General features: G+C 38.8%; 3 protein-coding genes across 3 annotated transcripts; all 3 read right to left on the minus strand.

Annotated features, from left to right (window-relative positions):
• Positions 1 to 1,782: 1,782 nt before the first annotated feature.
• Positions 1,783 to 2,793, minus strand: LOC125479054 (F-box/LRR-repeat protein At5g63520-like). Its single transcript, XM_048588081.1, has 2 exons — positions 2,602 to 2,793; positions 1,783 to 2,510 (listed from the first exon to the last, which is right to left on the minus strand). The coding sequence occupies exons 1-2, from the start codon at positions 2,718 to 2,720 to the stop codon at positions 2,084 to 2,086; spliced, it is 546 nt and encodes a 181-aa protein (XP_048444038.1). The 5' UTR covers positions 2,721 to 2,793; the 3' UTR covers positions 1,783 to 2,083.
• A 23-nt stretch (positions 2,794 to 2,816) lies between these two features.
• Positions 2,817 to 4,728, minus strand: LOC103950094 (F-box/LRR-repeat protein At5g63520). Its single transcript, XM_009361247.2, has 8 exons — positions 4,409 to 4,728; positions 4,173 to 4,280; positions 3,982 to 4,074; positions 3,766 to 3,885; positions 3,605 to 3,694; positions 3,445 to 3,484; positions 3,203 to 3,355; positions 2,817 to 3,085 (listed from the first exon to the last, which is right to left on the minus strand). Exons 1-8 carry the CDS (start codon positions 4,613 to 4,615, stop codon positions 2,817 to 2,819), a joined length of 1,080 nt encoding a protein of 359 aa, XP_009359522.2. The 5' UTR covers positions 4,616 to 4,728.
• Positions 4,729 to 6,270: 1,542 nt separating this feature from the next.
• Positions 6,271 to 9,527, minus strand: LOC103949991 (squamosa promoter-binding-like protein 13A). Its single transcript, XM_009361136.3, has 5 exons — positions 9,403 to 9,527; positions 9,244 to 9,289; positions 8,239 to 8,776; positions 7,483 to 7,616; positions 6,271 to 7,086 (listed from the first exon to the last, which is right to left on the minus strand). Exons 3-5 carry the CDS (start codon positions 8,661 to 8,663, stop codon positions 6,407 to 6,409), a joined length of 1,239 nt encoding a protein of 412 aa, XP_009359411.2. The 5' UTR covers positions 8,664 to 8,776; positions 9,244 to 9,289; positions 9,403 to 9,527; the 3' UTR covers positions 6,271 to 6,406.
• Positions 9,528 to 10,784: the final 1,257 nt, after the last annotated feature.

The raw sequence follows: 10,784 nt of genomic DNA on the forward strand, positions 1-10,784 counted from the left end.
GATCATAAACACGAAATTCTATAAATAGGTCACAAGGTATTTGAAGGAGGAGCTCATCCTAAGGGTGGGAAAACGGGTCATGGATCCACGGGTTAGGACGGGTTCATGCCGTTTGGTGTAGGTCCAAATGTTATATACACCAAATAGGTCAAGGTGCAGTGGGGCGGGGCAGAACGAGGCATTGCGGGTCTAAGAATTTTTGGAAACAACCCCCTGGCTCGGACCGTTGATTTCCTACCGTTTGATTGAATCTTTACCAGTTGATAATTTTCTATGAATCTAATGCCTTATCTGCTCTCAACTTATGTTTCTTCTTCTGGTTTTCTTCCCCAAAGGCCCGTCTAGAATGACCCCTTGCCTTCTTCAGGTTTGTGTTTTTTTTGTCTCTTTCTTGCATTTAGGTTTCTAGTTTCATATCCTGATTGGCAGCTGGGGAAGGCGACAGACCAAACCCTAGAGGCATTTTTGCTGAGGAATGATCCACTGAACGGGGATGCTCATGTTCTTGTTGTAGAGAGGGCGGGAGTGGTGAAAGAGGAGTTTGATCAAGCCAATGACGGCGAGGTCAATGAGTGGGCAAAGGATTTGGGTTGGGCTTGGGGATAAGATTGGGTTTGGGGTTAAGGTTTTGAGGCAAAGATGAGGGAGGGAGAGGGAGAGAGGTAAGAAGAAATGAAAGTCGGTGGAGAATTCAAGGAGGATGAGGAAGGAGTGGAGAGGATGTGGAGATGTTGTTCGACAGTTTCCAATAAAAAAGTTTGGTATTTAGAGGCCAAAATACTAATTGAAAGAATGTTTTTTTTTATAGAACCGTTTGGATCTGTAGGAACTGGCCCATTTGAAATAGGCTGGGTTAAGGTGAGTTTCAATTTTTAATTATTATCGCCTGGCCCGGCCCATTCTATTTTCAAAACGAGTCTGGTTCGACCCTTCCAATTTTTGGCCTGGCTCAGTCCGTGCCCACCAGTAGTTCATCCCCAATCCTTGAGGAGCCAAGTCTTTCTCAATTAATATATAGATTATCAAGATGTCTTTTTTAACGATTTTTTTTTTGAAGGGGTGAGGATATTCAAGAGATTAAAGAATTTTTAAAGAGTGTACAAATTCATATGTATTCAACCAAGATTTTCATTAAATCTATGGAAGTGCATGGGTATTCATCAAGATTTTAAAAGAGTTTATTAAACTCCATATGAATCTGAGTGTATTAATTCTGGATTTTAAAGTACTTCATAAAACTCAATGCGTATTCAAATAAGATTTGGTTTTAAACTATTTTAAAAGATGATGAATTTTAATGGATTTGGAGTGACTTTATAGTGTTTTTTAGATTTTGGAAATGAGGTCTCTCTCCCTACGGTTTGTAGTGAATTCATCTAAAATTAACATGGTATCTATGAAACTCCATTAAACATCATGAGTTTATAAGTCTTTGGAAAATATTTCAAAAATAATATTTCAAAATCTCAATCAAATACACTCTCTAAAATTGTGTTTGACACAATTTTTTGTGAAGGTCAAACCTAAAACCTTACCGACAATATTCTTCCTTTTATATTATAATAGCAAATTAGCAGTAACCCTTCTTTGGGTCATATAATCGATGTAACAAGTTATGTGAGAGTCTTTTAGTTAAATATTGACATCCAATAAACCAGGTTTTGATTGTTAATTAGTGTAAACTTATGATTTATCATCAATGCGATGCCAGTTGAGCTCAAGATCTGTTGGACTTTAAATGTAACACAAAACCAACAAATTAATTAGGGCAAACCCAGTTCATATGTACAAAAGGGTAATATTTCTCCCTTTGTTATTAGAGTTGCAAACAAAGATACATAAGATAACACTCCTAACACTTAAATTACCAACAACAAAAGCACTACAAGCACTTCTGATTTATATATATAGAAGCCATGATGAAGTGCTTGCCTCAGACCCAGTACATAATCCAAACGCTTACAACAACATATGACAAGACAGAACACCAACTTCTGCCAACTCCCCAACAAAAACAAGACCACAAGAACCCTAATCTCTCCAAACTTTATTTTTTCCAATGGGAGAAAACCGACCAAAACATCTACTCCAAGGAATATGGAGCTTGCGGAGGAACGTAAGTCATGGCCAAGTACACAGAGCTACAAGCATGGACGCAGCAACGAGGATGACCGAGTTCTTGGTTTTCTTCTTCACCAAGCAAAGCACCACACGCGATCTCCCCATTTCCAAACATTCCGGCTACCGGAACTCCTGGGAAGTTGTCAGCAAACGGCTTACACTCAACATTACGTCTATTGAACAACGATATGCCGCGTTTGTTGCTGGAGAAGATAAACCCTCCGAACACCTCTCGCTGGATATCGGAATCATTGTGAACCAAAGTTTGAAGGTTATCAGATGCGTAATCAACGGTGTTCAATGCAGTTGCAGCATCTGAATGGTAAAAGAAGAAGATGTCGTCGGGTTGGATTCCCACACCATCAACAAGAATGTAGTCCCCATATCCCCTGTTACAAATTTCAAACATAAACATAGATATAAATACATATATACGTCTACAAAAATTCAAGGGCAAAAACATAAGTTCGTGTGACTTACCCTCTAACTTCATGAAAATTCAAGGTTGTCATGGAGACTGGTGGTCCTGCTCCGTTTTGGTATTGTCTTGTTTTGGTGACCCCAGTGTAAATGTCCGAAATGCCCAACTGCATCAGCATGGATTTTTGTCAGAACGAAATTAATCTGTCTTGAGTTTAACAGTCTAGCATGATACGTTGACAGTTGTGAATTGAGAGTACAAACCCTGTGGATGTCTAGACTTTTTTTCTGTTTTTCATTTTTTTTTTGTGGTAGATTGACAGTTTGACAATGTAACAGTCTAGGTATTCATGTCGACTCACCTGGCTTTGGAGCTCCCTTAGAATGGTGTGGGAATCAATGAAGACACCTTCGAATTCTGACATTACAGCGGAAATCCATGAACTATGAGTAGGCGTCTCATAAGATGATATTGTCTTGATTTGAGGACCGAATGGCATCAAACCCGGCGACAATGTGACATGGAACTCAATTTCCCCCATGTCTGCGCATAAAATTGACGATTTGTTAAAACCAGAACTTCGAATTAAGAAAATATATGACAATATGTGTGTATGAGTCTGAGTGTATATGTGTGTTGATAGGGACATAAGGGACATACAATCAGGTTTGTGTTGATCCTTGACAAAAACGAGCGCTGCACCGGCACTGTAGAACAAATCGCTACTGTAATTTCCGGTTTCATTTCTCCGAGTGTACATAAAGGAGGCACTTGCATCACCGACGATGGCTGTCTTGTCAGGCATAATAGCATCTGCAAGATAACGGAAGATATCCACCATAAGATCCATGAACAAGTTTTCGACATCCAATAGCGGTATCAGAGAAGAAAACAGTACTCACCGAGCGCTGCGACAACCAGGTTCATGTCAAAATGTTTATCCTAGATCAACCATGTCAAAAATTAGCAATGGAAAGGAAGAAACCGAGTTCGAAGAAATAAAAGGAAACCAAGATGTCAATTTTTAGCCTGTAAAACTCAGAAGACGGAATACCAACTTACCCCGAACATCATCATGCATGAAGGCGGAAGAGGACCCGAATAGCTCAGAATGTCTCTCACAAAATGCTCCATCATAAGCAAGTGCGGTGCCTGAGTATCGAACACTTCCATGTCATGTAATTGCTCTTCACAAAACAAACTGAAAAAACAACAAAGCTCACATGTCTTGGACTCGGTAGGGGGAATATTTCAACTTTCAAGCCAGGCACAAATCCAACGGAAACGACGAGGCCTCCATTGATTTCCGGGTTCCTTGCAGAGTTACCATGAGCGCAGTTCACCTACACAAACATATAGTGCAACATTCAACATGCTCTCAATTGGTGCCAAATGTTCTTCACTGAACTTAAAAAGTTTCATAAAATTTAAGAACATGCCTCGCGGAGATTACGAGTTTCGACATCAGTGCCGATTAGTCCCATGGCTCTGTTTGTAATGATCGGAATTCCAGAGCCTATCTTCTCAGTAATCTGCATCATAACCATTAATTAAAAACCGAAAACTAAATAAATTAAGAACTACGAAGAAAAATTAATAACAAAAAGACTAAAAAAATCTGAAAGTTTACAAGTTGGTGAGTTTCTTCCAAGCTGAAATTTGTTCCAATATATGCGACAACGAAGTCCGGTCGAATCGGCTTAGAGAAAATCTCGGCAAGAACTTCATCAATCGCATTCTTCAAAAACAAACAATCACCAGAGTCAAAAATAAAAACAGAGCATTTAAGGAGACATAGAATTTTAAGAAAATAGAGTATTTAAGGAAAACAGAGCATTTAGGAAAACAAAGTATTTAAAGACATACGTGCAGGTCGGGGTTGAGAGAAAGGGCAGAAGCAAATTTGGGGCGAGAGAGCATGTGACTGCAGTTCTTGTTCCAAGTTGTGTTGACGCAGGCGGCTGCCGCGAAAGCAACCCCCGGTAGCCTCCCCAGAATGTTCTGCAAAATGTCGTCGTCTACCCGAGAAAACACTCCTTGTTCACGATCAGTTTTCAGCTGTGCAGCCGCCATCGATCTACCCTCACCACATCGGTTTCGTTTATGTTAACAGAAGATGAGTCTTACTGAGTAGCTCTGTTCTGTGGTGATAGTGGTAGGGGGAGGTCCTCTTATATAGGCGTTTCTTTTTCATCTCTTTAAGAGTTAAGCATCAAAAGATTATGTCTTTTTTGCATGAAAACCATAGACTTATTATCTACTCTGCAAATAAACCAATCCAATTAAACAGTCCATTACATGTGAAGCTAACAAGGAAAAGCAAAAAATTTAATAGGGTTTGTGATTCTCTGAATTTACTACTACGGTATGAGCAGTATATTACAAACGAGCGCCGCTCGCGTGTTATTGGGTTAATCTTAGTCGTACGTTCAAGTGGAGCTACATCAATGAACGGTTCAAATTGCTTGTGCTCATATCGTGATTGTACTGTAATCATATCTATATTGAATTGCCTCAGATTTTTTCTCAAAGTTGTTTGTCGGTTTTTACCTGAATGTCAGAAACGCAATTAATGCGTACCCGGTCGTATTGAATTCAAATAAAAGTCGTTTGTTTTTTTCCGTCACGGGCGTCAAATAACCTAATAATCGAATCTAAACTCACTGAGTTGGTTTTAACTCGTTTGTCGATTTCAATTGAAAGTTAGAAAACCTAAATAAGTAGAAATTGTGCTTATAGAGTTGTGTCTAAATCCTCTATTCCACACAAATAATTTGATTTTAGGCTCATATTGTGCTTAAATTTTGAAATTTTGTAACTTCATGATACTTAAGTGCTAATAGCTCAATCTCACTAAGATTCACAAAAACATAACTCTAAGAACATGTTATTAGAGCTTACTTAGGTGTGTTATGAATGATTTATGTATTTAGGGGTGTGTTACAAATTAATTATGTGTTTTAGGGGTTTAAGATTTGGAATTGCATATTTCCATCCAACGTTTACAAGTGTAACTACAAATCAATGTAGTAACACTTGAGTGTCAGTAGCTCAATATTACTGAAGTTTCAAAAACTAAAGCCAAAAACATTAACTACCAAGTTTAAATATATAGAAGGCTTACATTTTACAAACCAAGTGACCGCAATAACAACTAATGGTCTGCGGCTATAACTAATGGTATATGGCTATTGAAATTACAAGATGTAAAAAAAAAAAAAAAAAAAAAAAAAAAAAAAAAACACCAACTGGTGGCTAGACACGGTTATCTGTCTTTTTTGAGGGCTGAGAAAATTCATAGAGGCATTTCAACCTCCTATTTTTTAACACTTGTTTTTAACCTTTTGCCCATCTTTCTATATTTATACTACTTAGATTAAATAAATCAAATGAAAAAAATGGACATGATTAGCGTATAAAAAAATGTTTGCGCTTATCATTTCCCTATATATTAAGAGAAATAATACACTTGAGTGGAGTGCATAATTATTTTTTATTTTTTTTAAAGTACCAAAATCGCTCCCTTGAAAGCAACACAATTAAGAATGCAAACTTGGCAAAGTGATTGGAAGGTTAAGAAATTGTGAATGCAAAAACATTTTTATCCATGATAAATATAGGACTTGTTTGAAAATACTTTTGGTGAATTGATTTGGAATTCCAAAAGCACTTTAAGTGCTTTCGAAGATCTACTTTTATGTTTACTAAAAATTGGTTTAAAAAACATCTGCTTCAAAAGTCAGTCACTTTAAAAATAATATATTTATGTTTACATGAACAAAAGAAAGACCTCCAAAACCATACAATGAGGTTCTAAATTCCATTCCGAAACAACTGATCTAGAAATCCTACAAATAATTTTCGCTACTGCCAATGAAATGGAGGTGTTTGAGGGTGTTGATTCCCACTGCCCTGAGACCCATCAGAGCCAATGTGAAACATTCCGGGACAATGAACGTTTGCATCACCACTTCCATTGGAGACCAGAACTGAATCCATGGGCTCAATGGAACTGCTGTTTCCGTGTAGACCCGCGGGGCCAAATCGTTGTTGCATCAGAGAGATTGAATTAGGCTGCTGCACCATGTGTCTCAAACCTATTTCAGATCTCTGCTGCGTCTGCGGTGATGACAGAAGAGAGAGAGCACAGTCCGAATCGTGGGTTTGAGTTGTTAACCTGTCACAAAACGTCTTGCTCTTTGTTGTCCCACCGCCACCACCACCACCAGTTTCGGAGAATGAAATGGTGTTGAGAAGGGGCCGGCAGACAGAAGCACTGTGATGATGAGATGTTTGGTGGTTGTGGTGGACTGGGGAGCTGTCGCTGCTTTGGAAGAGTGAGAATTGCTTTCCTCCCTTGTAACCGCTGCTGCTGGTGCTGTCTGAGGACCCAAGGAACATGTTTTGCTTATCGACCATTGGCAGTTGGTGGTTATGAATCCCAGAATCTGGCTCCGTTTTGACAATGCCGGTCCAGGTAGGGTTTACGATATTTGTGGAGGGGTATACAAGTGAACTAGAGAGTGGCAACAATCGTGGGGTACCTGCAACAAGTGGAAAAACAAATTTTAGTGCAAGAAATCCGCATTGGTTTTTTCTCAACTTACCGTCTCAGCATCCATTCACTTGAGCCCGCACGTTCGTGCGAAAGTTTAATTAAAAACACTCAAACAGGGTTGTAATTTATGATCAGTTGAATGACAGCAGAGAAATTAAGCAGCATTTGACAGGAAGATTAATAGTTTGGAAGAATCTTAAAAATAAAAAATAAAGATATTTGAAGAGATGGATCTGCTAGTGGCCCCTAGATCATCAACTGTGGCAGGACCACCAGACATAGTTGATGAAGCACTCAACCAAGTGGATGTTCGTATAAAATGTCTGCTTTCACAGCTTTAATTTCCACATAGTGCTCCCCAAAAACAAAGGTTGCAGCTAACCTTGGTAACTGGACATAAAACTCCCCGGATGTGACAAGGGTTCTGGTTGAGGCTTCCTTCGCCGCCGGTTGTGTCCATCAAGACGTTTCCTACAGCTTCTCTTTCCCTCATCAAATTCCTCCAGAGCATGGAACCTGCAACAAAAGAGCGCACGGAGCGTGAGGAACTTGACCTTGCCAGATCGTGGCTTCGAACAGAGGGTACTCATGCGAACGGAGCTACGAATACATAGATATGAGTTGAACATTTGTTAGTTTACCTCTGAATTTATTCTAGGCTAGAATTAGGAGCTACCAAAAAAACGGATTTGCAGTTTGTTCTATAACCAAACAACTTAGCAGCTAGAACAAAAAAATTCAGCTCAGTCTAGCCGCCATCCTATCTAACGATTTTCAAGACAACATTTGATATCTAATGTATAATCAATTCAGCTCATCCTTTATCTCACAAGTAATAACGATCCTCGCGCTAAATCCTAAATCAGAAAGAACCTAATAAAGCATTGTCGAAATGTAAAGTGACCTTCAATGTGCACTTTTTTAAATCTGATATCTCTACAATCATAGCAGTAAACAAAAGTACATGATCATCCATTGAGGCAGTAGAATGCAAAAGGATAGACAAACTTCCAACTGACATTATCTTTGAATGATCATTGTGTGAATAAAATCGAAGTGGAAATCAACATATGCGAATACTTAATCAAATGAAAATCAACATTACAAGACTAATGAAAATTGTTGTAAAATCTTACACCTGCTACACTGCTGGCAAAATCGCTGCTTGTTTCCGTTAATCGTGACCTGAGGAGTCTTAGAATGTAACTCACAGACCTTATGCCGCCGATGGTAATCCCTACAAGTACTAAGGTCTGAATTGCATCCATCAACGAGGCAGGAAACCATCTGAGATCCGCTGTAAGCCACTCTAGACCTCTTTGATGGTCCAGACGAAAATGATGAGGTAGTTCTCGGAACGGGCTCCTTCAGCATATCCACCAGGTCATTATTCCCAGAGCCACCCAACTGACCAAGCTTCAAATCAACAGAAAAGCTGCTTCCTTTGAAGGTCCTATGATCTCCAAAGCTGCTAGACCCATCAACTGTAGTGTCCAAGTTGGAAAAGGTTTCTTGTTCTAGTTCAGACAAATCCCAAGAAGCTGCTTTCAAGTTCCAGTCCATAAAAGCACTTATTTCAAAAGCTGCTGCTTCTACTACTACTTTACCTCCTCTTTGCTTTCCCCACCGTCCCTCCCTCAATTAAGCTTCTCTCTTGCTATTTGTAATTGTATCACCTTCAATAAGAACATAATTTCAAAAATTCACAGTATAAACAGCATCAACAGAGTAAAATTACCAAATTAACCACATCAGAAGTCCAATTAGGCAAAGATCTAATCACGGATTAGCTTATGAACTTTCAAATTCAAAAGGGTATTAATGTATTATATCATACAAAACAGCAATATGCAGAATTGACAAGAATTGACTCCATAACAAAGAAAACACAAAGTAGGAAAGCAAGAAATGCAGCTCTGGACATTGCAATTTTTTAGAACCCCAAACTAGAAAGTCAAGAGACTTTTTTTTCTTTCCAATAAATTAATGATATGGAAGCAGTGTTGTTCCAAGAAATTGGGAATCTAAGATGGAAAACATTACTAGTTTAGATCATATTAAACAAATAAATAGAACAAAAACAAACAAGAGGAGAGAGAGGGGGAGAGAGAGAGAGAGAGAGAGAAAGAGAGAGTAAACTTACAGATAAGTTGTGCAGATGGAAGACTGGTTTTCCAGCCATATATTCACTGACATAGATTCCATTAATAGTAAAGTGGGTAGTCAAGGAAATAAAATATAAAGCTAAAGCTATGATTAGTTGGGTGTGTTAGGTTAATAAGTGAAGAATCACTGATTTTACCTGTCAGCAAAATGCCATTGAAGGTGTCTGCTGCACAACACACAGAAGAGAGAGAGAGAGAGTGAGTGGATAATGTAATGTGACTGTAGAGAGAGGATTTATTAGTGAAGTTTTAGAGAGAGAGAGAGAGAGAGCGAGAGAGAGAGAGGGGGGGGGGGGGGTTAAAGCAGCACTAGAAAGAAGGGCCAAGCTCATCGGGTTTTTATTTAAAAATATTTATTCTTGTACATTTTAGGGTTTGTTTGAAATTGGTGAGGGAGGAGAGAAGGGAAAATAGTGACAGCTTGTTTGTGGCTTTCAGACTTTTGCAAACCAAAGAAAAAGAAGTACAAGAATGGATGCTCAGAACAAACCATGTGGCCTTGTGTTTCACATTTCATGGCATGTCCTTCCATTGGGTTCCTTTTACCTCCAACCCCTCTTGTGCACCCCACGCTCCTCTCCTGCCGAGTGGGAAACTCGCAACCCATATCTGACCCTTCCTTCTAAGAGCAAGTCCACCTTTTTGTGGGAGGCGAGGGTCGGGGCCATAAAGTTATTGTACAAATCCAAAGAAATACTCTAACGAGCCTTGTTGAAGAGGGAAAGCGGTGGGCCATGTGAAATCCGCTCGAAGCCTAAGCAACTTATGATCGGTCTTGCGTTAGCGTGCAAGGCTGACGTCAGTTACGTTGTTTATTTTATTTTATTTTATTTTTAATTTTTTTGGTCTGGCAATACACTCGTGAACTTGGCGAGTGGGCCGATAGCTTCTGTTGTCATGGTGCCCTTTACAACAGTCCAACAATCACCAACTATGGCTCTATGGCATGGCAATTCTTGAGTTGTTGGATTTCCAACAATAAATTTATTTTATGAAGTTATCGTTGTGCCACGTGGCACGTCTTGGTGATCCAAATTTCATGGTAAAAAAAATTAAAAAATATAGGAAAAATTAGGATTTTTTTTTATTATATATAAAAATCCAATCATCTTCTTCATTCTCCACATCACAACTCAATATTGATTCTTACTACAATCTTTTATATTTGTTTTCCACTTTCCAAATCATTTTTTACCAAAAAATGAGTGAGAACTGAGAAGGCAATTTAGTCAATCAGGGAAGACGTTGCTTTGCTTAAGGGTTTGGTGCATGGCACTACATAAGGAAACCAGAAGATTGGATAAGGACAAGTTGCACTATATGAATGATCGAGAATCTTATAAAAATCGGAGCAGACATTATTAATGTATAATGACACGTGGCATGACGAGAGTGTTTGAAAATTTGATTGGAAATATAAGGCGTTCATGACACGTGGAGGATAAGGCCTGTAGAGCAACTTAAAAAATAAAATAAAAAATATTTGTGATGGTAATCTGTCTTGCTCTTGCTCTTGCCC

The sequence above is a fragment of a genome, unplaced genomic scaffold, assembly GCF_019419815.1.
Source record: "Pyrus x bretschneideri cultivar Hongxiangsu unplaced genomic scaffold, Pyrus_bretschneideri_v1 Contig27, whole genome shotgun sequence".
Taxonomy (NCBI): domain Eukaryota; kingdom Viridiplantae; phylum Streptophyta; class Magnoliopsida; order Rosales; family Rosaceae; genus Pyrus; species Pyrus x bretschneideri.

Bases quoted from the DNA above. Each gene is read 5' to 3' on its own strand.
- LOC125479054 (XM_048588081.1), bottom strand. From the start codon at position 2,720: ATGCTGATGCAGTTGGGCATTTCGGACATTTACACTGGGGTCACCAAA. The intron at 2,511-2,601 runs GTAAGTCACACG...AATTTGTAACAG, and splicing joins AATTTTCATGAAGTTAGAGG to GGGATATGGGGACTACATTC.
- LOC103950094 (XM_009361247.2), bottom strand. From the start codon at position 4,615: ATGGCGGCTGCACAGCTGAAAACTGATCGTGAACAAGGAGTGTTTTCT. The intron at 4,075-4,172 runs GTAAACTTTCAG...GTTATGATGCAG, and splicing joins TGGAAGAAACTCACCAACTT to ATTACTGAGAAGATAGGCTC. The intron at 3,485-3,604 runs GTAAGTTGGTAT...TGGTTGATCTAG, and splicing joins CATGCATGATGATGTTCGGG to GATAAACATTTTGACATGAA.
- LOC103949991 (XM_009361136.3), bottom strand. From the start codon at position 8,663: ATGGACTGGAACTTGAAAGCAGCTTCTTGGGATTTGTCTGAACTAGAA. The intron at 7,617-8,238 runs GTGTAAGATTTT...CTTTTGTTGCAG, and splicing joins TTTTGCCAGCAGTGTAGCAG to GTTCCATGCTCTGGAGGAAT. The intron at 7,087-7,482 runs GTTAGCTGCAAC...CACTTGTTGCAG, and splicing joins TTTTATGTCCAGTTACCAAG to GTACCCCACGATTGTTGCCA.